Source organism: Athalia rosae, chromosome 5, assembly GCF_917208135.1.
Source record: "Athalia rosae chromosome 5, iyAthRosa1.1, whole genome shotgun sequence".
In the NCBI taxonomy this organism is placed as follows: Eukaryota; Metazoa; Arthropoda; class Insecta; order Hymenoptera; family Athaliidae; genus Athalia; species Athalia rosae.
The window spans coordinates 7,795,437-7,822,026 of record NC_064030.1 but is presented as its reverse complement, the minus strand read 5'-3'; the positions used below and the strand labels follow the sequence as shown (position 1 = coordinate 7,822,026).

The window sequence follows — 26,590 nt, the reverse complement described above, 5'->3', positions numbered from 1 at the left end:
TGAACCAGAGATGAGTAGGACTGAACCTGACTGAACCAACACTTTTAGTGTGCGACATCGACACCAGTGCCGAACTGTCAAAGCTCTGCCTAAACTCGAATATACAAGCTGTATCGATGAATATTTTTGGAGCCGGTGGGGCGTTTGTGTTCTTTTTTTTTAGACGTTTAATATAATGAGGGAATCACGCTCTGTGCTATTGAATTTTTGTTCAAAGATATTTATAGGAAAATCAGGTCGATCCTGGCCGTTGATCGGGACCGAAAATGGGAACACGATGGACTTCACTATCCCGCCAATTCTCGGCGGCTTTTTCGTTGACAGAAATAGATCAAACTCAAGGACAAAGTCCATGTTATGTGGTCATATTTCCAGAGGAAGCACTTATCGGTGTTCACTGATAATTAGGTTTCCTATGTACAGTCGCCTTGTGACCGCTTTACGTAAAATTACTATGTCGTCCGTTACAATACCAAAAGTTATTTTCGTACTTGGTGGACCAGGGGCGGGTAAGGGAACCCAGTGTGCAAAAGCGGTGGAAAAATTTGGTTATGTTCATCTTTCGGCTGGAGAACTTCTCCGAGAAGAGCAGCATAAAACTGGATCAAAATTGGGTGAAATGATTGAAAAGCATATGGTTGATGGAACAATTGTACCAGTTGAGGTAACTTGCAGCTTACTAGCTCAGGCGATGGACAAATTTGCTGGGAGTACATTCTTGATTGATGGATTTCCTCGCAACACAGATAACCTTGAAGGATGGAACAGAATTATGTCCGACAAAGTGAACCTTGTTGCTGTCTTGTTTTTCGATTGTTCCAAAGAAACTTGCATCGAACGATGCCTTCGTCGAGGGGAAACTGGCAGTGGGCGCAGCGATGACAATGAGGCAACCCTGATGAAACGTTATCAGACTTATTTAAATGCAACTCTACCTATCATTCAACATTATGAAAAAGAAGGATTGGTTCACAAGATAGATGCCTCTAAACCTAGCGACGAAGTATTTGAGGATGTTGAGAAAATATTGGAGTCACTTTAAATATACATATGTCACTTATTCAAATGCGATATACCAATTCAGCTCTAGAAGGGCTCTTAATCTAGCTAGATCGTGTAATTACAAACACATTTATTTTGAAAAAGCTTTAAAATTAATAAGATGCCTGTCATTATACATAATTGAGTTGTAATCAACTAGATGTACAGTGAATATCTACTCATTGTGAAACCAACTTTTTTTAGTCCTGCAGGATGATATTATTTAATCATTGTTGCAATCATCATTCCTGTTATCTATTGATAAATTGAATTATAGCACCTATGATGTATTATGACTTATGTACAAGTATAGTGATGAGCACTTGCTATGATAATATTAATAATAATTTTAATATTCAGACTAATAATGATGAAATTTTTAATTGTTTAGAGGATAGGATCACCAATTGAACTTGATTGTCAAAAACTGTAAATACAACGAACTACCACCACCACGTTTATGTATCTAAGGAATATCAGATATATTGTCTATTAATGATTATGGCGTGATAACAACAATAAAGGTAATCAGTTGAACTCGATTAATCCATTAGCACTCAATCATTCGATTTGAATAATAAAATCCTGCTCCCGCGCATTCATCCTAAAATACTCATTGAAGATCTTCGACCTGTTATCCAGTTTTCTTTACATTATATTACATGCATCATTTTGTTTTGGCATTTGGGCAATTTACTCCGAAATCACCAACAGGTCATCGTATCAGGGTTTAATACTTTGATACTAGCATACCGTATTCTATATTTACGAGTTCAAACAATATCGAATTATTGAAATTTTTTTCAATGCTATTACGCCTATTCGTATCGATTGCGACTATGCAATTTTTGCGGATAGTGTGCTAGGATTCGGAGAAAATGGAATCAAAATTTTAGCATCACAAAAAAAATTATCCAAAAAATATTTTTCTACCACGCATGATACGGACAAAGTTTGGTCGATTTATTTTTAATGAACACTTCAATCGCTTATCAGTTATATCGCAGCCCTAATTGCTGCTGTGTCATGGGGGCTGCTCGCCTAAGTTCTTCAGGCGTTTACCAAAATGACTTTGAAAAAACCGAAATTTCTGAAATTTGCATTGACTCTTTTTTCACGACCTCGTTTGAAAATTCAAATTGAATACGACGTACTTCTACGATTTATCTAGGGGCATTGACCTGAAGCACTGTGTAAAAGAGTCGAAATCGTTCCTAAAGTTATCAGTTAACAAATTCGTAATAATCGCAATACAATCACAGTCGACCTAATCAGCCAATAACGCAATAACCTACTTTAAGGCAACTGCTATCAGATAAGATACCGATCGATTAATCAATTTGCGAATTGGCAGGAAACCTCCCAATGTCAACGATCGTGAGACTCGATTCATCCAGCGGTCAATGACCTTAATTGGAAAAGCCGAATTTTGGTTCGACCCCAACGTGCCGTGACAGCAATCGGGTTAACAGGCGATTAAGTGATACCTATACAATTAGTATTCATACCCATGATCTTATCAGTAATTAGTCGATGTCCTTCGTTACCGAAAAGTGCTTTATAATTTCACCGCTATTTTAAATAACTGGAACTCTAGGCCGTTTGCCTGGGATTCACCCACATATTAGCGTTGAAATAAAATTCCAGTAGTTATCCTACCTGGATTTCCGATAGTCGGTTCATCGCTGTTCTTCACAAACCCTCACCAACGTCTCGTTAGCTCCGATGGAAATTATGATTCTACGATAAAGAGTTTCTATCGTGAATTGGTGTCAGAGTTGTAATAATCGGATTTTTGAAGCAGCCGATCGACTCGACACGTGTATCGTAGCTCAAATATCTCGTGGAGGTACAATAGAAAGCTTAAGTATCAAGAGCAGGAGTAGTATAATAAAGATACTCGGGATCACTGAACTCTGCGTTAATTCCTTTGACATTTTTTTCGTTATTTTTCTAGTATGTTTTTCATCTCGACGTACCGGTATAAATTATGAATCGAAATTTGCGAAGCTTGTAACGAGAGCAGCGAAGCACGCTTCTCTTTCAATATGTTGTTATCGCAAAATCGATGAAGCGACACAAATTTTTCGTCGTCTTGCAGATAATGCATAGGTATTGATATACTTCTAAGTTGTATCGCAATAACAAAATCCTAAAACACCTCAGCGACTGGATTCTCCCTTCTCATTTTATCTTGATCGACTCGTTTATACGCCATGGCTAATAATGGAGAAGATATAAAGGAACTTCTTTAAATATTCACCTTTTGTTTTCCGTGCTTCAAAAGATCAGCGAAGAAGACAAACGGTGACTGATTCGTACAAGCCCTCGTAAACTGTGATAACGACGTTCATTCCCCATTCAGAAATATTCGCGCTGATCGAAACAACGAGGTCTTCACTACGTCGCGGTCGTGTATATTAGAGTGTCCGGAATTCGCAGCATGTCATGAAATTCAGGTACGGTTATTGCTTGAGTGAAATAAACTCAATGTAGCCGTACAAAGTTACACTCGTAGACCATGATCTTTCCGTTCGACAGCAAAATCATCGCATGATGAAGATAATCGGCGATTACACTAAATCAGTTGTTCACAATAGAGCGGAATATGATGTTCGTACATAATTCCATTCTAGGAATCCAACGTGTCACGTGTTGTAATTACGAGTAATCAACGTTACGTAACGAAAAATTTACGTCATCGCATACAGGTGAATGGATTTTTGAAGGACGCCACAAGTAAGATTCGCTATCATTTAGGTCGTTAACCGCTGTCCGCATCAACAATTATAACAATGTTTAGAGATTAGTTCAGCAAAACGTTGCAGGTAACTGCGAAGTCACCTGCACCAAAACGATCAATGACGACGACATCTGTAATTGCGTTTCAAATTTACTACATCCAATATATCTTGAGTACATGTATAAACACGAATTAGTTTGCAGAATATCATTGTAAAAACTCACTCGATACTTGTTGGTGTTGGTACTTCAGTTTTTCAATGTTTACAGGGACACACAACAAATGCATCTAATTATATAAAATGATTATTTCCAATAACAAGAGAATTTCCGAGGTACAATAGAGATTCTCATTTCTCGAAATCAAATTTTCCGATCATACGTACGACTCCGACTATTGAAGTGTGATTAACGCACGTACGTCACGGTTTGAGAATTTTACCATTTTTCCCCGCTAACGTATACGTACGTACGTACGTATCGAATACAACGCGAGAAATCATTTTGTTTTTCCTCTGACAGATTATCGCGTAGAGGTCGAGAAACTTGAAAAGAGTTAAGAAAAATACACTTCGAATATCGTAGAAGTAGCGAGGCGACCGAACGCGTATCGAAAATCTTTTCACGGAGAGGAATTACGATCTTCCCTAAAAAGGTCGTGTACGATATCGAGCGATATCGGGTGAGATAAATGTTCTTAATCAGAAATCGATCGACCCGATTCGCATCAGATAGGGAATCTCCGCAGAGAAAGTGGTCGCACGCCTCGTAGGGTAGGGGATAGTAATTGTTAATCTATTAGGTATTAGGTACATACGTGCGGTGTCAGGATCCCGCCGTTTGATAAGGAGTCGTACGTCGTGTCAGTTGGTTTGACGCAAGGTTTTCTTCGCGTATGAACGCGATGATGTACGACCCCCATCTACAATCGCGGTCAGCCGCAATATATAAGCTGTGCCGATTGTCTCGCTGAACAGTATAACGTTCGGTTGCGAGTTCATTAATATTTGGTGAACGGTACCTCGCGACCGACGAGCGCCAAGCTCGCAGTTTGACACGGTGAACATTGAATTTATAATTTGAAAAAAAAAAAAAAAAAACACACATATACTCCAGTCGGGGACTTTTACAACGTCAACAAGTCTCGTCGAGACACGTGCCATTATAACAACAGCATCATGTGTTGTGGGATAACAAAGTTTACGACGTTCCTAATAGTGCTCTATTTAAGTTTCACCGGTCTCCACGTGAGAGAAACACTGGCCAATGGTATTCGTCCTGAAGAAACTCTCGTCAATTTTTTGAGTCAGCCGATGGTTCCTACCGAATTAGCGTCCCCCGAATGTCTACGACACAGTGCAATCTACATAACGTCTTTGGGAAATTATGTACCTTGGGCATTGCAGAGTAAGTTGGAATACCAGAGGACCGGTACCATCTGCCTCTCATGTCTTACCTCAAATATTGTGCAATGTTTGTATAATTGTTTTTAGAAAACAGAAAAAAATCTAGCTGAAATTCGGATGGATATATCCAAAGAACCGACGAAAGATAGTGAGTGATTTAAATGAAGCGGAAACGTATAAAATTTAATGTTCCTTCAGATCATTTTGCGCACCGATGCGAGTCCGCACATAATTGAAGGTTGTAGAAGTCGACCTTGTTGCAGAGCGAATTATAAATGGATGTAGGAAATGAATGAAAAAATTAGAAACAAAAAAAAACGTAGAGGGTGAAAAGAAAAAAGCCGCGCGATGTTATAAACTATACATTGCATGTGTATAAATATTTTGCCACAATTTTGAGTCGACGATAAAGGTTCAATTATAACACTCGTTATCCATATTGCTAAAGATTGTAGGTGTGTATGAACGATACGCGATGGCATTGAAATAAGAAGGCTACCGCGTAAAGTCGTAGAAAATTAAAAGAATTAATTGTATCAATCACACGACGAGGTCTATAACCATTTGTAACAGAAAAAATATTGAGAGGTGGGATGAGAAAAAAGTATATTTAGTCTGTTCCACGAGATAATTGGTTCATTCAATTACGCACGGTAGACAATCGAGTCGTTGAATTACATTTTTGCCGCCAATTATCATTCGGGAACGGGATGTGTGAATTTGAAACGGTGTATAGCTAAACTGCAACAAAAGTGTTGCACGTTCAACCGCGGGAGATCATCACGCCCATCGCCCAATTACATCATTTCAGATCTTGGCCTCGATTTTATCAGATTTTTCAATACGAGATGATAAAACGCATCAAACGTTGTGCTTATCGATTCGTAGAGTGAGATCGTTCGATTCACGCATCGAAAGATACGTTTCCTTGATCTCTGATCATTTATTGAATCAAATAAAATAATCAAGGACATTTTGGCGTCCGATAAATACTTGTGCACGACGCTCGTCTCTCGTCGAAATAATTCGATTCGAATAACCGATGATAGAAATATACACGTCGTTCGGATTGATTTTGAAAAAAAAAGCCAGACTGTGCTGTGTCTTGACTTACGCAACGCGTTGAACGGTTCAACAACCTTGTTTGTACCAATTACGTTTTGTGACCGGAACTTTCGTGTCACGGTTACAACAGGTTTGTGCAAAAAAAAACAGCAGCTTTCACTTTTTAGCACGAATCCAAAATTAAACTGCGATTGTTAATTAAGCATGTGTAAATTGTCGGGGAAACGTCGCGCACACCTGTACGTTGAACTTTAATTTTCCAAGTTATTATAATTTTGACATTTCAGTTTGCACGTCGCACTGTAACGCCGCGCTGACGTAAGTGCAATTTTCTGCACAGATGTTTACAGTGCGGTAAAATATTCAAATAAATATAAATCATATCGGATGTTTATGTATACATGGAAATCGAAGACATTATCTCGCGTTTGAACGTGATAAAAATTATGCCGATAGAGATACAATACGATTTTTATCAAAGGTGTCAGCTGCAAGCATTGGCGAACGATGATTTCGTAATAATTGACGCCATCGCAATTATATCTTCAAATAATTTTATGCAAACATTGACAGTATGATCGCTGTTAGGCAAAAATTGTTCGTTGAGGATTGAAGCGTATTCCTATATGATTATGTAAATATTTGCAATATAAAATTCGATATTCTATGCATTGCATCACATCGTAGTTAAGTGGGGAACGAAGATGAAATTTCGCTGGAAAAAAAATCTCACGTTTCCATTTTGATTTTTTTCGTTGAATCGCTTTCTGCACCTAACATATGGCGAGACATGTGTTCAATATAAAAATCAGTATTTCAAATCTGAGATAGCCGTGAAAATTCATCAATCTATCGATTTTCATTAAAACTTTTCACAAACCAAATTCAACCGTTAAAATAAATCAAACGAACGAAAACGAGTTTTTTTTTTTGTCTGCAAATACAACAAACTCCTCGGATAAATTATATCTACGGCAGAAGCTACGCAGAATTTTTATCAAAGCTTATCGGCCGAATTTTTTTTTTTCTTTCCATTTTTTGTTATGATTGATGGTGATTTTATGGTTCAGGTAGCTGTACCTTTAATCGTTATGGTATAGATATTTATATCCAGCCCCGTGGGCAGTGCGTCCGATAGTGATTCTTTTTTCTCCCTCTCTTTAGTTATATAGATTTATAAAAGAATTACGGCAGGTATGGTTATCCATTCCAGGGATAACCATATGCGGCGGTGAAGTGCAGCCATTCTAACAATTTATCTTCTATTTGAAGAGGGAAAAATGCGTGAAGCTTCAAGTTCGAAAATAGATCGTATATGTACACACATTATAGTCGCTTAGTCAATTTAACGAGCTGGCATTGATTTACCGTATTACACACACACACGCACACACAGACGAACACACACAGAGAACTTTGCGCGGAATGATAAGGTGTTGGTCATTTTGTAATAATAATTGTAATGCAATAAAGATAACTGTTATGGTAACTCTGTCAAGGTCTCAAGCGTGGGAGTACTGCGTTACACTCGGTGGTTACCAAGTACCTTGGTAGTCGCGGCAGCCTTGAAAATCCCTGAAATCTAGTTTTTGTTCATCTATAACCGAATCGTGTAGAACTTGTTTCTATAGGTCGACTGCACGGTTTTTCACGTAAAGAATTACATGCTGCGGATGATAATCGATAGAATCGCGTCCATCGATTCCCGACAAAACTTTTGACTCTTGTATTTGAATTACGGTCTTCATAATAAACGAAAAATATTCTTGGCTTTACTTAGCTTAGCTCAGGTCTTGTCAAGATGACCACGCCACAAAGGTCGAAACGTTATTTAGCAAATCTTCGGTTCGATCGGGCTACACGTATACTGTACGCTGTATAATGTAAATACGAAATGCAACGGACAAACAAACAGCATTGCAACTGTCGCTTATCGGTCGATGCACTCGCTCGTGTGCAGGCCGCGTGCGGATTAAAAATACGTTAGAGACGTAGATGAAATCGTAATAGAGCAGGAAGAAATCTTTTTTAACCGGACAAATATAAACTACATCTAGCTCGTCGTTGTTCAAATTGCAACACGAGTTTACGACCGCACATATGTATGGGGAAATTATTCATTCAGTTTAGAAAATTACTCGAATGGATTTTGAACAATTTTTTCTTCTTCTCGTTACAGTGTACGATGCATCGGCGAAGCTACCGTCGGGTATTATAACCGGAAATATAAAACAATTGGGACAATACGACGAGTGTCTGAGGGTGAAAAATTCTCACGGTTTTATCGGAAAAGCGTGTACAGCGTCCTTAGAATTCGATGTTTACGAAAACGCGGTTGCGTCTAACGAGACCGACATGTTGGACCTCCTGACGAACATCGCTGAAGCCGCGGTAAGCGTGCGAATAATACGAATCGTTCCATTTTGGCTGAACATGTGGAAAAAAAACAGGCAATAGAAGAAAATTCTGTACTCTGCAGCTTTAAAAGTTGACGTTCACGACTTTCTTAGGGGCTCAGTAATTGGACTCACGGCAACAGCGTACCCTACGAATGGATATGGTGCGTTCCGTCGACGTGCACGTACGCCGAGGTCCTCGAAAAAATTGATATCTCTTTGGACGCTCTAAGAGTGGAGGGTAGAATCGACATGCACGTAACAATGACCGAGAGTTCCTGTCACACGGCGATAACTGACACCCGAAAGTTGGACGTCGCCGACTGGCTCTACATGTAGGTATCTTGGTCGACTCGTGGAGAACTTCCACATTTCATTTTCCGTTCTTGGAATTCGAAACGTTGCTAAATCATTAGATTAAGGAAGTAATGTAACTGTACAGTTAATGACGACCTCGGTTCGTAGTTCGCTCCTGATATTCTTCGCGGCTATCGTCGTCGTTAGCACAACCATTGATCTGAGGATGCAGAAGAAGTATCAAGAGAAACGAAAAGGTATGAATCAATTATCCGACGTCGCGAATCGATGTTAGAAATTTATTCATCTGACTCACTTCTAATTGTCCAGATATGAAGCAGATGGTTCTCACTTCCTTCTCATTTTACACGAACGGAAAATCATTGTTGAATACCAAAGGACGCGGCGACGCGATAGCGTGTTTAAACGGGTTGAGGTTCATCAGTATTTGCTGGATAATTTTTGGACACGGTTATTACCTTCAGGTGATGGGAGTGCAACTGGATCTCACCCACATACCCGTGGTAAGTTGTGATGTTAGCGAACATCTTACGAATTCGCAAGAATAAGAATTTTGAAAATTATTCGGTACCGAGTGAGCGTACTCAATGAAATTTGCGATATTCGTGAAGTTTTATAATTGGTGATGGAGGAAAAATTTGTTGATCACGCTTTCTGATCCAAGAAGCTGTTGGGCTACTGAACTTTCACGCAACGGGTGGTCGGTAAATTATCACGATTCGTATTTTTGCGGTAATAATAAGTGGTCCGAGCATTTTGGAAAAAGTGACCCGTTTGACGTGGATTGCGCGGGTACTTTTTTCTCCATGCATCATCTATTTCCGTTCGAACAATTTTTTATCATTAGCAATTTCGTTATCAGATCAATGACGTGAACATGGATGGATCCGATATTTTGCACGCGAATCACACGCTGAATTGAAACCGGCATTGAGATTATACGAACATCATTGGAGTAGGAGATCGTGTAGTTGGAGTCGAGTCTGAGCGATGCCTAATTTGAATCCAATTATCTTTCAGATGCACGAGGATTGGAGTTCTTTTTTGGTTTTGAACGGTAACATCGTTACCGACACATTTTTCCTGTTAAGTGGTCTACTCTTGGCTTACACGAAGTATTCCCAGAAGCAGAGAAATCCCGGGATAACTTTGAACCTCTTCGAATTATACGTGCGGCGTTACCTCAGGTGAATATCTCGAAAGTGTTTCGAAGAATCAATAGAGTAATTATACATATAAAGAAATCGCTCAACGAACATTAAATTTTCAGATTAACCCCAGCCTACGCGATGGTGATAGGTTTCTACGCAACCATTTACTACAAATTTGGCACCGGACCAAAATGGACCGAGGTCATTGGCACGAACAGAGATTACTGTCGTGATAATTGGTGGACAAATTTGCTCTACGTGAACAACCTAGTGAATCCCGAAACTATGGTGAATATAAATTCTGAAAATAATGTCAATTCAGTTGTTAGAGGGTGAACGAAAAAATAAGTTCTCTTTGAGAATTCCATTAATAATTTTTTCTAATTTCTTTTGCATCAGTGCATGTCTCAAACTTGGTACCTAGCGGTAGATATGCAGCTCGTCTGGATTTCACCGATATTTCTATACCCCATGTTGAAGTTTTCACGCGCCATTGTCTTCTGGGCGATTCTAGGGGTTGGTTTTTTTATCGCCGTCGCAATTCCGTTCATAATTTCTTACGCGAACGAGCTTACGGGGACGATGATCTACTACAGAGAGTAAGTGAGCGCTGTTACGTATGACATTCACTGAAGGGCAAAAAAAAAAAAAAAGAAAACATTGAAGAAACCCAAACTATGCACGCCATTTCATACCCGAACTTATATTCCATTTTTTTTTTTTTTCCACCAGACAAGCAGCGGTCGCCCAAGTCTTCATAGATATCTACATAAAAACTTACGCGAGGGCTGGACCCTACATCGTCGGCTTAGGACTTGGATATTTGTTGAGCAAATCAAAATCAATGTCCATAAAAATACCGAAGGTACATTTTTTTTGCGGGGTGAATTTTTTCAAACGCCTCCCTCTGCACTTCGGTATTCAACGAGCGTAATTTTCAGGTATACGCTATTCTGGGCTGGTTGATCGCTCTGGTATTCATTGGTACATCGGTCTTTGGACCGAGAAGAATGTACTTCGAGGATCACGTTTACAACAGATACGAAGCAAGTTTCTACGCCGCTTTTCACAGGAACGTATTCGTCATGGGAGTTGGTTGGATAATATTCGCGTGCGTTCACGGAATCGCAGGTGAGAATCATCACGAATCTGTACGACGCGATCGAACCGCCGATCTTTCCACACCCTCGCATTTTACTAACGAAACTATTTTCCCATTCTTCCGAAAGGTCCGGTGAACACGTTACTCTCCTGGACCGGGTGGATACCTTTGGGAAAATTATCCTACAGCGCTTATCTGACGCATTACCTGATTCTATACTACAATTCCGGAACCGTGCGAACCCCCGGTTACTTGACGACCTACAAAGTGGTAAGTTTCAATTTCGTTCTCTCTCTTCGACTAATTTTTCGATTATTTTTCGAAGAAATTGAAACGTTTTGTTTTTTTCTCTCTCCGAAAAAGGTGCACACATTTTTTGGGAACTTGGTTCTCGTGTTGGGCATATCCCTGATAACCACCATGGTTTTCGAGATGCCTTTCATGGTATTGGACAGCGCGATGCGGGGCAACAAAAGACGTCAATCGGATTGTAAGGCGGGGGGCGGTGTTTCGCAAACTGCCAGATTAGAAAATCCAAATGAAGTTTACAGGACTATCGACAATTCCGTTTCATCGGTGTCTCAAATGTACACAGATATAGTGGATATATCGAAAATGGAGGACGGCAGTTACGTAGCAAACAACGAACCCAACAGCGGATCCTACGTCAATCAGTTAGAGAATTCCGAAAAAAATGAAAACCTCTACACTTACATCGTTGGATCGACGATCGGCAGCCCGTCACTCGATAGAAAATTCGAAGCGCAGTCCAGCTGCGGGGCAGCTAACAACTCTACGGAGGATTGTTACGAACCTCCCAGAGCAGTGACGATCAACACTGTAGAAGATAATACTCTCAGTATTCCGGCCACGGGACTAGTTAACAGGGCATATCAAGCCTGAGCGTAAACAGTACCAAAGACAAGTTTTTGTTTTGTTTTTTTTTTTTTTTATATACGATGTTGTGACTTGTGAACTTGAAGTGTCCTTCGAGGGTAAAATTTCCTCGACAATGACTTCGTAGCGACGAAGTGTAGTGGAATCGATTGTGAATTGTAAATACGTCCAACTCTAGGTAATTAGCTTTTAGGAGTGATGGAGTCGAAGATTTTATTTATATATACGGTGATGTACCTTAGCGCCTGAGGAGACGATGGATGTATTTTCCTTTTTTACTAGTTTCCTTTCCTATGAAAAGAATACAGATCAATCGAAATATCGAAGGGAAGAAAAATGCCTATGCGAGGGTGACAACCTTCGGATAAAGTGTGAAAGAGAACTTAGAAGTATTACTTACAATTAGATTTACAACCAGGATTCGTTATAGGATCTCTATACGTACCCTCCTATTTTTTATAACGTAAATTTGTTATTTTTCCGATAAGTTTTGTTGCAATATATTACGTTCCACACGTTGTACGCGTGTGAAAATTGTGTACCTAAAACCTATGTTCAAACAACAAAAAACAAAAAACGAAAAAAAACGTTGAGCGTTTTTTTAGCACGTTAATAAATGTAATATAAATACCCGTTTTTCCAATAACGTTAAAACACGATCTTTTCTTTTTCCTACGACGTATCGCTTTCCTCGAACGGGAACCCCCGCGCCCGGTCATCAAGGATGTGTCAACCTTTTCGCCCTTTCCCGATCAGATGCTAACGCGGTCGTTGAAGTGAGTCTCAATTTTTAAAGGAGTATCGGTTACTTCCAAGTAGAGGACAGAGTCCGCATTGTTACTCGATAGCTGTTCCTCTTATTCGGAATATGTTCTAAACCCGAAAGACGGTAGGGAATTCTTACGAAGGAAGCGAGAAATCCGCGCCCTGTATACGCTCTGACACCATAAGCTGTTCACGAGAAGCGTCGAGAAGAGGTGCTAAAAATCCCTTTTGTAACCGAACCTACGTAAACAGTGACATCGGAGTTACGCGCACCGACCTCAAAGTCTTCAAAATTTTCAGGGTTTAACCCCACACTAAAAGTATCCAGCTCATTTCAACCCCCGCATATCTAAATTCAATCCACGTTACACGTGAGATACACTTGTGCGCACGGGTGCGTAAAGAGGCGGGTGAAAAGCAGTTACGGCGCGGTTAAATGGGAACTGCTTAGGATTGGTTACGTTTCTCTAGGGCGAAAGGCACGTGTCTTTATTACTCCACTGGGATTCCATGGTCGCATAAGGAACCGCAAACGCTAAATGCGTGGGAATAATTGGCGAGGTATATATGCTGGGCGGTTTTGCGACGGTTTAGTGTCGCGCACCTTTCCAGGCGTGACGCTTATTTTAGGGGTGGTGTATAATTCTAAGCGCGACGTCAGGGCGACTGTCGTAAATCAGACGAATATTTCGCCACTTCTACGATATTGGATTCTTTGTGGTTATTTAGGGTGTTTGGATCTCTAAGATGCATCCGAAATCACGTGGTCACAAGGTACACGTATACACACATCTAGTTCGTCCGTCTTTGTTGAGCTGAAAATTCCCAGTCTCGAATATCGAGGCACTTCAAAATGACAGATAGATATGTTTATTCTTCAAAGTTCTTAGAGGCGAAAAATGGCAAGGAACTATTTTTTATGTCGAGGATTTCGATCTTGCATTATATAAATATTTACGTTCGCAGTTACCTAAGACTACGGAATCGTTTTCCGTCCGCGTACTATAACGCACTTGAAACAAAACTTCGAACTGACGAATCGAGAAGTTTTGGAATTTTCGAAAACGCGGTGCGGCGGAGGAAAAATTTTTCTCGTGTTTTTGTTTCTCCTCCGGTTATATTGTACCAACTCATATAATAGGCGGGATGTATTTTTCCGTCTGTTGCATCATTGTCCCCGGTTCGTATTACTCTACTTTATTAGGGTATATATACATATTCTAGCTAGGACATAAATCCCTAGTTGGTTCTGCACGCGTCGCTTCAGCCATCGGCAACTCACGTCCGTACAGTATAATACTGACAATGGTTAACCCCGGATGGTGTCCTCGGGAGGTCGGCGCCAACAAGATTTTTACCCGAAACCTTTGACCCTGTCAAAAAACGCTAAGAAAACCGACGACCCTCTCATATATTTGTACACATGTTCGTGAAACGCCACCGCGCGCGTCTTCGCTGCAGGCTACCTTCGATAAAGTAAAATAAAAAAGTATGAAAATGAGGCTCGAGTATTCATCACATGTCGCAAAAGTTGTTCGTTCGTTTCGCGTACATTTGATGGATTTCTGACGGAGCTTGAATAGCAGCCGTTGCGGGTGGATGCGATTCCATGTCTTTTATTTTCCCGTATTATTTGCATCGCGCCCATCCGCGTGCAGCCCTTATGTTAAAACCAGCGCAAAAAGTATAGCCGAACGTGGAGTTACCGCACATGTCGGTGATCCCGGTCGTAAATACAATTCCATGCGTTTGTCCCGCGCTACGGGGTGTCCAGGCATTTGGGGTGGCGGACCTCGGAGTAACCCTTAATTTGCCCGATATAGACGCCACTTCGATAATATGGGCGGGAGATATAGGTATTTATTAGGGAAATCGAATCCTCGCTTCCATGTTCCCATGTCTACCTGTCACAGATGCCACCCCCCCGCACGGCCACCCGAACCGCAAAATACATTTACTTAATTACGTATTCTTGCGGTGGCGAAATACCACCGTTATTCTTCGCGGTTATTTTCCGTGACGAGTTCAGAAAATTATCAATTCATCCGGAGAATATTTATACGAAACGCATTTATGTATACGCGCCGATATATCGCCGCATCAGAATCGTGACACCGGGGGTGTAAAAGTCACAGAGATATTTTCGAAGGGTCGGTACGATCAGCGGTGAAATACACGGACCGTTTTTTTGAAACGGATTTTTTTTTTTTTGCAGCCTCGAAGCTCACCGCCCTTCGTTACCCGGGCCTATACGGTATTCCGTTTTTTATCGACTGTACTCTCTGTACAGCGGAGTGTTTGCGATAATTATAAGAAAAAGGTTCCCCTCGCGTACGGGGCGATGCAAATAGAAGAATCGAGGTAAGAAGACGTTGTAAGAACGCGGTGTGAAAGACGCGACGAGACGATCACTCGCGCGGCGTAGAGCGAGATATTCAAGTGGTTGCACGTGAGACGAGGGTCAAGTTATGGCTGGTGAGGAAAGAAAATACTCTTATAGAAATTATTCCGTACCGAGGAGATCACCTAACGAAGACGTCCAAATTCACACACCGTACGAGAACGCGCGTTTTCTGCGGCCGGAGGAATTCGAAGCGCCGCGTGCACGAGCGTATAAAACAGAGTACGTTACCGCGCGCGAAAGGATACAAGCTAGAATTTGAAGGACAGTCGTAAATCGTACGGACTTTGGGTCCCTGGCGCCACGCCGTGCGAAAGTCCTCTTCAGAGCAGCTATATATGTACAGCAGTGTAACGTTTCCATTCGAACTACTTGGAGAAAACTTCCATCATCCAGAAAAACCGAAATAACTTGCTGCCCCATCTCGAACAGGATCGGGAAGCCGGAGTGTGTATATGTACATATAAGCGACGGAACACCGTCCAGATATTGTGTAACTCAAGTGCGCAAATGCTCCGGGGTGTTCCGGGTATCTTTTCTCGAGGGATAAGTTTTTTTCGAAACCGAATAAAAAGGCGAAAGAAACGGGACCGGGACAGTCGTTGACAGATTTATCTGGCGTCTGAATTGACCGCTGAAAAGGTGCTCTTCGGCGAGTGGAGCGCCATTTTTTTTTTTTTTTCATACCTATCCCTTTTTTTTTTCACTTACTCTTACAATTTCCGCAGAATGTCGCGCTCCGTCGACTCCGAATGTATTAATTTGGGCGAAAACGGGTGAATTTTTGTTTATTCAACTCGGATTTCACACACCGTCGTATGCTCGGAATATACGTATATATCGAACGTTTATAACTTTTCGAAGCAAAATACGAGCTCGAATTACAATCCGGAGCGAGAGATCATCACCGTGCAGACGTGCAGGGTTCCGCCCATCGGGGACTAGGGCGGTGCGCTACCTCATCGTCTACCATCGCTCTCTGCTTCGCTTTCCCTCGACATATTTCCATTTGTTCTCAAAATTAAACGTGTACAGGAATCGAGAGGAGAGATCCTCTTCCGATATACCATCGAGTCGAATTTAACATCCCGCGACGCGGAGGGACGCTCAAAAAATGGCGAAAATAGTCGAACGGCAGGATAATATAATCGAAGGAATTTTATCTCGAGTACAAGTTAATTGTATCGAAGATGTTGGATATACACTGTGTACGATACGCGTACGCGATGGGTGTCATGGAGGTTTTTACCACTAGAAATATAAGGCACTTGAGTAGCGCGCGGGCGCTACCCTGGGAAAAACCGAGATAAAACCACTTCAGATGTATTCTAAGCTAATTTAACTCGGACGCAAATTGTCCATCCATTTTCACAAGGGCTTTGTTTCCGATCGATATCGTTACGATATAAGCTTACGGAACGACCCGCTGAGAATATTGCGTTATCACGAAAATTCCGCGACTCAAATTCACCGTCTATAAGAGAAAAAAACAAAAAAAAAAAGCAAGAATATACAAACAAAAACCATAATAAAAGGGGCTAGTTCTTCGACCTTTCGAAGTACCTAAGCCCGTCGGCGTTTCTAGTGAAACCCAATACGCTCTAAATTTGATTAACCTAGATCAGGGATGATTTTTCAACAAGGGTCCACTGTGCAGTGGCTTTGAAAAGACGAACCGGCCGAACAAAAAGGGTTAGTGTTTATTGTTCCGAGAGTAAAATACACGCAGCATTTCCGAAGCTTCGACCGCGTTTTTTTTTTCGTTTCTTTTATCTTTTTTTCTATCACCAGTTCTCCAAATTTCTAAAAAGTGTATCGGGGATCCCTGGACTGTAGATAATGGACTGGATATCCTCCAATTGACCGACAAATCTGCATCGTTATATCTACGATGCGCGTCGCATGAATCAGCCGTATATTATACAATGTTCTCGAATTCGAGCGTTCGGCTGCTGATAATTATTGGCACTTTCCCCGGAAAGTCGGTTGTAGCATTTTCTACATGGTAAATAAACTGGCTTGACTTGATATATCCAAGTTCAGTATATATATAGTGTAGGGTATATAGTAAAAGAAGGGAGAAAATCGAGGGGGCCATGTGGCTCTCGGAGGAGATATCAAATCATACGCCACGAAAGAACGTCGGAATACACGCGCAGGCGTGCAAACCCCGTCGTATATATAAAAATAGTTTATTGCGTTACCAAGTATTAATGGAACTCCGGATCCAACTGAAGCTTGAACTTACGAGCTTCCAGCGGTTTCCTCTTCGCCGACGTGTCCCGTTCTCTGTTTCTGTTCCATTTCCTCTCCCGATAGTACACCGGAATTCCGAAAAGTACAATATATACTGAGAAAAATATTCCATTCAAACTCTCTCTCACTCGAAGAGGCAGATATATGAAAAAATCGTTTCGCAGTGGAATTGTCGTTTTTTTTTATTTTCAGTTTCAAGCGCTAAGATACTCGTACGCAATCTCTTGGGCGTTTTACGGTCGGTTTTTTAAATTTTATTTCACTGGTTTTTTTTTTTTTTTTTTTTTTTATCGCCCGCATCTTGGACACGGAACTTCGAGTACCACGAGTAATAAACCTCAAGATCGCACGTAGCCAAGCGCGTGGTAAGAATCTCGTTTGTTTGCAAACGCCCGGCTACAAGCTTCTCAAAAACGCATAAACCGAATACCGACATTTGTATAACACCCGATAAACCGGAGATTTCAGCTCTGCAGCTTCTAGTTTGACCGCGCGGTACGCTCTTCGCCTGGAATCTCGAAGCATTTTTGGAATCGGACTTTTTTCCATCCCCTACGCCGTTTTTCCCGTTAAAACGACGATGATCATCGATTTCTAATGTTCGATAGAGCGGGGGTGAAATTGCGGTCATTGCGCAGCTTTGAAATTTATACACACGTAGGTATACACACTGTACACGGATCGTTAAACGCTAGTTAGGACCCTTTTTTTCTTGCCTTTTTTTTTTTTTGTTTTTTTTTTTGTTTTTTTTTTGGTTGAAATTTCTGGGACCAAAGGGGCGGTGGGATATGAAGGAACCGAACGAACGACAGGAAGGAAGCATTTATGGCAGGTGCAGCGGTCGCCTGGGTGGCGTGGGTGGCGTGTGCTGGGCCGGGCTTCTGTTCCTTGCCACGGCTATATTATACCTATAGTAGAAACCGGTTCGTTCAGCCTTGTCGTTCGGTTCTCGAGACACTAACGTAAACACCTTGTCTGGACACGTGTCCTCTGTATTTTATAAGCATCTCGCATGCAGCACACATTCATACGCGCAGTAGACGCACGCTTATAGTATGTATAAAATACTGCAGGCGTGTATATGTATATATACCGTAAACGAGATGCACACGCGTACAAGCGTTTACTACTCCGTATAGTCACGACGAGATTCATTCATAAGTAGCAAAATTGAAATAGTATAATGAACCCGCGCGAGACCGCGAGGCGAGAATGTGTGGAGAACCAACTGATTGTGAGATACATTTGATTCTACGTAAGGGTATCCCGACAAATGAGATTCGTCGCTGAAGAAAAATCATGCAAGCGTCGAATCGTCATTTTTTTACGTTTCAATTACAAGGGTGGATATAGTTGAGAAACGTAAAGGCGATTTTGCGAGTGAGGTCCTTTTTTTTTTATATTAGCTCTTCGGAAGCCGAATATATGAAAGATGGACGGGTTTGGGCTGCTGCAGTTCATAGAGTAAAAAGACAGAGTGAAAAATAATGGATTGTATAACTTCAACATCCGGATGGGAGCTAGTTGATAATTATGAATGAAACTAGCAGCTCAATTACTGTACACGTTACGTGTATAGCGTAGTCTCACAGTCAAGAGGTTAAGGACATCGCGTGCAGGAGAGAAAGTTTTCGTTCTACATAGAAAGAAAAAGAGAGTGAACGGTGTCGCTGTCGCCGTTAAAGAAATAAATAAGTTCCAAAAGCTGTTCAACGACGCAGCCCAGATCACCGCGACAACATTATTGTTTACGTCTCCGAAAGTGCATCGGAGAGGGAAACTGAAAAAAAATGCCCCAGTTTCAACCACGGACAACAACGATTACAAAAGACCCTCTCGAAAGGGTAGCGGAAATTCGATATATTTTACTTGTACATATGTAACGCGTACACGTGCGATCGGTACGATTTTTCGCGACCGTCCAGAATAAAATCAGCATAAGATATCGCTGCGCTCGTGAGATTTATCGATGTTATCGATGTAGAATAATATTCGATCGGAACCCGCGTCCTGGAGGTCTGCAGATACATGTATATCCCGCAGGCGCGGTGTTCTGGGTTCCGTCCCGACGTCCCGCGTACTTCGACGGCCACCCTCTGCATCATCCCTTAACCTGCGATTAGACGAAACTCCAGCAGGCCCCCTGTTTCACTTAGTTATCGCGATTATTTCATAATAGATATACTCAGCTGCTCACCCCTCCACGGAACTCGAGATATAGAGGGCCGGTTATCGAGCCGACTTCTTCTCCCGAGACACGCATTCCACGACAAACCAGAACACCGGGTCCACTATCAGACCCGTAAGAGAAATCCAGGCGACAATTTTAACGGAGTTATCAAGTTGTATTAAACGACGCGGCTATTGCCAGATTTTTTTTTTTTTTTTTGATTTAAACTCCGTTCGCGTGGCCGATATAATAATTAGGAGACCACCGGTTTTCCGTAAGTCGATACCACGTAATAACGTGTATTTGACCGTTACGCGTAAGCGGCGTGTCACCGTTCGCCGCTAAGATCAAAGAGTGAAAATTAGTCGGTGTAAGTGCGCGCTGCTCCTCGAAACGATCTTTATTGACGTAGCTGGCGGCTTTCTTCTTTGATAAGAGGAGAGTTTCGCCTCTCGCATCCCCGCATTTCTATGTCTGCAGCCGACTTTCTGCTCCAAAATCTCCTTCACCTTTCTCCCTTGCTTTTTTTTTTATTTTCTTATACTCGTGATGCCCCGTATCTTCGTGCACGTACACACATACGAGGAAAAAACCAAGTGCTGCCGCTGCCGCTGAGCTTTCGCCCTGGATGGAGTGTACCTGCTGCGACCGCATCGGCCACTTCACTTTCGCTCGTATCTGCCGAAAGGTCAAAGGAGAGAAATGAAAAGTCTTTAAAAAAAATCACTCCCAAGTATCTCTGAAGACCACAATTATTGTACATAACATGTCGAGGAAGTTGTGCCGCTGTCTTGTTCGTTGACGATCGAGAAAATACTACGCCACGTTTTTGTGATTTCTTCGTGTTTTTTTAGAACACCTATACAGCTCAAAACTGAATATTATTCGCTTGATTCGAATCGAATTTTTCGATCGCTTGCGGATTTTCTTTGCTCGCGTTTTATTTTCGTTCGTATCCATCCCTATGTAACTTTCTTGCGTGTATGTACATATCTAACGCCGAAAAAAACGGCGAATGGAATTTGAATACTTCTGGTTAGAGGCGCCAGTGGCGAGCTTTTTTTCTCCTAGTTTTTTTTCTATCGTGTTACCCTGGGAAAAAATTAGTTAAAGAATTTTTGACATCCTCTACTATACATATATCACGTTCGTCGGGGCGATGTGAATACCTTCGACGATAACTGCTTTATTACGAATAATTAGTCGTTATTTATATCGTTGCACAATGTAGGTATATATGCGAGAGGCGAAAAAACTTGGAATCATTTATTGCCGATTATTTCTGGCAGATGGAAATAGTATTAGAGATGAAAATGATGGCATCGCGCCTGTGCAATGTCCGATTTGAAACCAGACGACTGTATACGACGTTATACGCAGTACCTACTACTGTACTATACAACGTTTCTGCTTCCCCGGCAGCTGACGACCCTGCATCTTATCGCTAATTGTCTTTATTGATCACACCACGTTCGTAAATTGCTTTACATTCCCCGCCTACCGAGGTATCCGATCTATAAAAGTTGACTCGTTACTCATTTTATAACCCGCCATGGCGTAAAGCTACTGCACAGCGATAAGCTCATCGTGCATTCGAACAGCGTTATAATTCATTCCATTTCAACGTCTGCGAAAAAAATTCGAAAGCAAGAAAAATTTTATGTTATCGCCAATTAAACGGTAAGAGAGATCAAGAGAATGAGAGATGGTAGCCATATCGCGAGCTTAAATTTCCAAAGCTGTTCTTTTTTTCGCTCCTTTTTTTTTTTTTCAAAGTTCTAATTGCGTTTCCGAAAGAATTTATTTATGCGAACAGGTTGAATTAGTCTGCAGGCAACAAACATCCCTAGGGGGATGAAACGAACTCCTTACCAAACGAGCGTATAATATGGTTTTCTTATTTTTTTTTCTCGCTTCGTTATAGATGCTACCGTTTGTCGTAACGCTTTGTCGGCTCTGAACTTTCGCTTTTTTTACCAAACCGCGTTAACCCCCAGAGAAAACACGTGACAACTAGACAGACCGTCATCCTCGTCCTGTTTGTGTTGCGGGTAATTCGAACAAATTTGTATAATCCGTTTAGCCCAGGCGGCCACCACTTTCAAGGGGGTATCCCACGTTAGTCGTACGTGAACGATATTTCTGTGAAAAACGAAGAAGAGAAAGAAAAAAAAAAAAAAGAAGGAAATTAGAGGGCAATTACAGACACCGGCGAAAGAATCATCCCCCTATAAAAATAGATATAATCGTAATCGTTGTATAAAAAATATGGCGAAAGTAATCGGGGAAAAATAAACCAAGTCCGGTATTACTGATTAACGCTGCGGTGCAGGGGAGGGTGGACTTGTACGTACAATCCAATCTACTAATTGAATCGTTCGGCCGATACGTCGACGGCGGGCGTCGCGACGTCGCAGTTGCGTGGGAGTGGGAAATACCGCCCCCGAAGGCGGAGTTTCGAAGCAATCCACCCACATCGTCGTTTCAGAGGGATCGTAAAAACACGCTTTGGCTAAGCAACGGAGATGTTAATCCCCAATTCTAACGTCAGTATCATTCCAACCGCATTCTAAGCCACGCACACGCGTCCTTTTATCCGATAGAAAAATCCAAGGATAACCGCGAGCCGAATCGAAGAGCAGATTTTCAGTGCGAGGACATCCGTTCTGTGACCTTTATATATAACAACAACCTTCGGTACGAGTGATACGGTTCACGTACCTGAAATTTTTGTTAACGTTTTTTTTTTTTTTTCCCTGTTCATTGTGCTCCGCTGACGAACGATCGTCCGAATCGATCATTCGGGCAGCACTTGGGAGAGTGAAAAAAATCCTGTCTCGATTATTCCAATTTTTCGAACGCGAGTGCCTCGATACAAGAAAATATGTTGGGAGGCTACGAGGCGCAGGCAGAGTATTACCCCCAATGGCATCAACCCTACAATTACATGACCCAGTTACCTTACGGTGAGTTTTTTCCGAAATTTCGTTTTCCAAATTTTCTCAACGTGCTGCGGATGATACGTGAATCTCCAAAGAATCGAGTGAGCTTTCTTCCAAATTTGGTAATTGCGATTTTGCAGGTCCGGTGGGTATAGCGGATCCTGTCGAAGTTCATTCGACTTACTGGGCGGCGGCAGATTCCGGGATATCCGGTGGTAGTTCCGGAGCCGGTAGTCCGGCGGCATCCACGCCCCCGTTGATCGAAGAAATCGGTGTCCAGGAGTCATCGGAACACTATTCACCGTCATCGCATTCCTCCGCCCACTATTCGACGAACCATCATCAGTACAACGCCCACCAAATGCAAAATTCTATGTCCGGACATCAGTCTTACCCCGCAGGACTTTTGTACACCCCGTCGCAACCGGAAGCGATCCGGCAACACGATTTTTCCAACGCTCAAGGTGTCCTTCAATCGTCCGACGCGTTGCACCAGCATCTCCACGACGTTAGGGAAGGGTTGGTCGTCAGACCGAAGAGAAGAAACACCGCCAACAAAAAGGAGAGAAGACGAACGCAGAGCATAAATAACGCGTTCGCGGATCTGAGGGATTGCATACCGAACGTTCCAGCGGACACGAAACTTTCCAAGATCAAAACCCTGAGGCTCGCGGCTTCCTACATCGGGTATCTCATGGCGGTTCTCGACAGCGACGAAGGTGAAGAGCCGCAGACTTTTAGGGCAGAAATTTTATCCAGCGGACGTCGCAGCAAAGCGTCTCAACAAAATACGGTGAGTAATTAGGAATATGGCGATACCAAACTAATCGCGTTGCATGGTCTGACCTTTTTTCGTTTTTTTTTTTTCCAACTCTGTTACAAACGCCGATGTTCGAGCATCGAATTAGCTCCGGTATAACAAGCTGTACGGTTCGTTCGGTTTGTGTAAACGAATATAATTTTGTCATCACTCCCGTGGAATTGGGTAAAAATTACCAAGTTTACGCGATAACCTTATAAATTATCCTCATCTTTCATGACACATACTTCGAGAGATTCGTGCGATGTAGCGTACGTATATATATATATACATGTAATGAGGTCAGGATTTGTTTATTCGTAAGTTTTAAAGTATGTGAAGTTTTCAAAGTACTTCAACTTAACTTGTCCCTCCGCGCAGCCGGTCGTGGTGTACAAGGGATCAAGAAACCCGCGGGGAAATAAAAATTTAGAACCCGAAGATTGACGTCGTTTGACCCGCGGTTCCAAATACCGAGTAACAGCTATTATAAGTATCACATAAGCGTCGGGCTGAAATCTACAGCAAAAATCCACCGCGTGCAAATTATACTTCTTTTTTTGTTTTCACTACGAATACAGACAGCGTTGATCGAGTTGAAGGAAGAAAAAACTCATGGCCCACGTTAAAGTTCTCTTTGGTTTTCAATTCGACGTACAGATCGCACACATTATAACTTCTGAAAAACGATTCCATCAATGTCCTCTGAAATCGGTGGGATATATGATCCGCGTGGCGTACAAAATTCAATCCCGCCGATTCATCTGTAATGGAAACGGTTTGCGTGAAAAACAGGTTGTGAAATATCCCAACGATTTTGGAACGCTTTATTTGTTTAGTCTGAAATAGATGACCTTGTCGAACTCGAGAGCAATCTAATGATTCTCCGTTTCCACCCCTGCTCATTTTCAATGACAATCGGAGTCAATCGATCTGCCCTGAACGTAGCTGTCGCTATCTAATGATCTAAACGCACGAGGTCCATCCGACGGACGTATTTTATCTCGATCTTCGATACGAATGTGGTCAGATCCGTCAGACGGAATCAGCGGGTCGTGTAGATAAAATTTCGCCCGACATATTCGACGGAGGGGTTCAGCAGCACTTCGCTTAATGAAATAATTTTCGAGTGTGAACCTCTTGCGCTTTTTTCACTGTTTATCACAACTTAATAAAGCAGCTAGAAAGCTTACACTGACTCAAAGTAAACACGAAGCTGACTCAAGCGCTTTTGCCGCGGCACGCGGTTCGATATTATTATACCTATACCACTGATATCGTACGTTCCGAGGAGACCACTCACTGTACGTCACTTAAAAACACATTAGTAATTTTCTCGTTGCTTCTGTAGCAAAAGCTATAGGGACTGTATTCCACAAACGACGTTATTAGGGTCCAAGATCATGGTTATTTAATTCCATGAGCCGAGGCGTTTTCTTTTTTTTTCTTTTTTCTTTTACATCAAAGGATTAAATCGTTTGAGCGAATGCGAGGGGAAGCTATCGTTTTTCCTCGACAAGAAACACACGCGAATAAACACTCGGTCGATGTTAAATTCCCATAAATTGCATCCGATGGGGTACCTATGCATCTAGTCTCAAAACGGCGCGGTCCCCGCAAATTATATATATATACGATCTTCTTGTGCGGTAAAATGATCTGTCGCGGTAGAAAAAAATCCCGATGTTTAGGATCAAACGGATCCCACACAGGGTTGATTCGTTTCCGCGCTGGGAGGTCTTCGGGAAGTTATTATTTCTCGTGCTTCTTAATTTACCTGTCCCAAAACCACTTCCGTAATTCTTATTCTCAAAGCTGCGGTTGCGCAAAAATTTCAATCACTTAATCTCTTTTTCATTCTGTGTATATAAGTCTGATCCCGAAGGATGTCGTGCACCTTTCATACGTATACGTATCTACTCTGAACGTGATTTTTCTTATTTTCATTTTTACAGATCGAAACTCCCGTTCAGAGCACTTCGTCGATGCAGGAGGAAGGTTCGAAAGGAAAAGGTCGGACTGGATGGCCGCAGCACATGTGGGCGTTAGAATTGAAACAAGAACCTCAAACGCAAATGCAGTAAACAAAAATAAAAATAAAAATAATAAAAATAAAAATCAAATCCCGAGGGAGGTTCACTGCGTCTAGATGGAAAGTCACGTCGTATATACGGGGGTCGCGGTATCGAAAAAATTGAGATGGATAAGAATCTATATAATTCTGTACTTGTAAATATAATTCCGAATACGTGTATGATATGGATAAATATTGTAACCGATGCATAATAATGTACATAGGAAATTTGTGTTATAATTTAACAGAGAGAAAAAAAAAAAAAAAAACCAACGAAAAAACATATTTTTACCTACCAAAGAGTATTACATACCTATACTATTGTTTCATGACCATGATATGTATTACGTGTAAATTAAGAGATTAATACGCGGGTATGTATAATTCTCGTCACGCATATTCCGCCATATTTGTATAATTTTGTATAGTAATAATAACAACCGTATAGTTATACTATTACGCAGAATAAAATTATATTATAGTAATTTATATACTTTTTTCTTTATTATGCCGAATCACCCGCTATAAAAATTACCTACAAATTCCACACATGAGAAGCAGAAAAATTTAAATCTACTACCCGATACTTCATGGAGCAAAAAATCATTTCGATTTGAACATATTGTACACAGAAGTCCAGCGCTTCTAGATTTCGTGCTCACCGCAGTAACTTGTCGCAGCATCACAGTCGGTCCATTGTCTTTTCGTTACTTTGATTTGAATTTTTTTTGTCCACGAGCTAAAAAGAACGATGTTCGATTTGCACAAACTAAATCCGCAATGAAGATATATATATAAGAGAATTATGAGAAACAAAAAATTTTTAGAAAAAACTCAACTCAACGAGAACGACAATTTTTTTAGGTGAATAACAGTGATATACCAAGATTTGAAATATGGAAGCCGATTAATCATATGCGTATATACCTCAGCAGCTGAAAAACTGTTCGACGCCAGCGCATTTACGAAAAAATAAAAAACCAACGAATTAATGTAAAAAAATTTCCTGCCAACTTACAAAACTCGACGTATCAACCGGCTAACGAGTAAATATTTGACACACGG

General features: G+C 41.4%; 3 protein-coding genes across 4 annotated transcripts; all 3 read left to right on the top strand.

Moving 5' to 3' along the window:
• Positions 1-143: 143 nt before the first annotated feature.
• Positions 144-1,583, top strand: LOC105685907 (UMP-CMP kinase). Its single transcript, XM_012400385.3, has one exon. The coding sequence runs from the start codon at positions 176-178 to the stop codon at positions 1,040-1,042; it is 867 nt and encodes a 288-aa protein (XP_012255808.3). The 5' UTR covers positions 144-175; the 3' UTR covers positions 1,043-1,583.
• Positions 1,584-4,700: 3,117 nt separating this feature from the next.
• Positions 4,701-12,772, top strand: LOC105685906 (O-acyltransferase like protein-like). 2 transcript variants are annotated; one of them, XM_012400384.2, is made up of 12 exons: positions 4,701-5,190; positions 8,434-8,645; positions 8,765-8,985; positions 9,116-9,204; positions 9,278-9,471; positions 9,989-10,155; positions 10,239-10,407; positions 10,519-10,718; positions 10,852-10,984; positions 11,061-11,250; positions 11,349-11,491; positions 11,585-12,772. In XM_012400384.2, exons 1-12 carry the CDS (start codon positions 4,962-4,964, stop codon positions 12,122-12,124), a joined length of 2,487 nt encoding a protein of 828 aa, XP_012255807.2. In that variant the 5' UTR covers positions 4,701-4,961; the 3' UTR covers positions 12,125-12,772. The 2 variants fall into 2 exon arrangements, with proteins under 2 accessions (XP_012255807.2, XP_048511443.1); XM_048655486.1 differs by lacking the exon at positions 4,701-5,190 and adding an exon at positions 8,109-8,356.
• Positions 12,773-22,238: 9,466 nt separating this feature from the next.
• LOC105685854 (heart- and neural crest derivatives-expressed protein 1-like) lies at positions 22,239-26,014 on the top strand. Its single transcript, XM_012400290.3, has 3 exons — positions 22,239-22,676; positions 22,793-23,445; positions 25,407-26,014. The coding sequence occupies exons 1-3, from the start codon at positions 22,595-22,597 to the stop codon at positions 25,533-25,535; spliced, it is 864 nt and encodes a 287-aa protein (XP_012255713.1). The 5' UTR covers positions 22,239-22,594; the 3' UTR covers positions 25,536-26,014.
• The last annotated feature ends 576 nt before the right edge of the window (positions 26,015-26,590 follow it).

Coding starts and splice junctions, on each gene's coding strand:
- LOC105685906 (XM_012400384.2), top strand. CDS start 4,962: ATGTGTTGTGGGATAACAAAGTTTACGACGTTCCTAATAGTGCTCTAT. Junction 8,646..8,764: donor CGAACATCGCTGAAGCCGCG/GTAAGCGTGCGA, acceptor CGACTTTCTTAG/GGGCTCAGTAATTGGACTCA. Junction 10,985..11,060: donor TGTCCATAAAAATACCGAAG/GTACATTTTTTT, acceptor CGTAATTTTCAG/GTATACGCTATTCTGGGCTG.
- LOC105685854 (XM_012400290.3), top strand. CDS start 22,595: ATGTTGGGAGGCTACGAGGCGCAGGCAGAGTATTACCCCCAATGGCAT. Junction 22,677..22,792: donor CATGACCCAGTTACCTTACG/GTGAGTTTTTTC, acceptor GCGATTTTGCAG/GTCCGGTGGGTATAGCGGAT. Junction 23,446..25,406: donor AAGCGTCTCAACAAAATACG/GTGAGTAATTAG, acceptor TCATTTTTACAG/ATCGAAACTCCCGTTCAGAG.
- LOC105685907 (XM_012400385.3), top strand. CDS start 176: ATGAGGGAATCACGCTCTGTGCTATTGAATTTTTGTTCAAAGATATTT.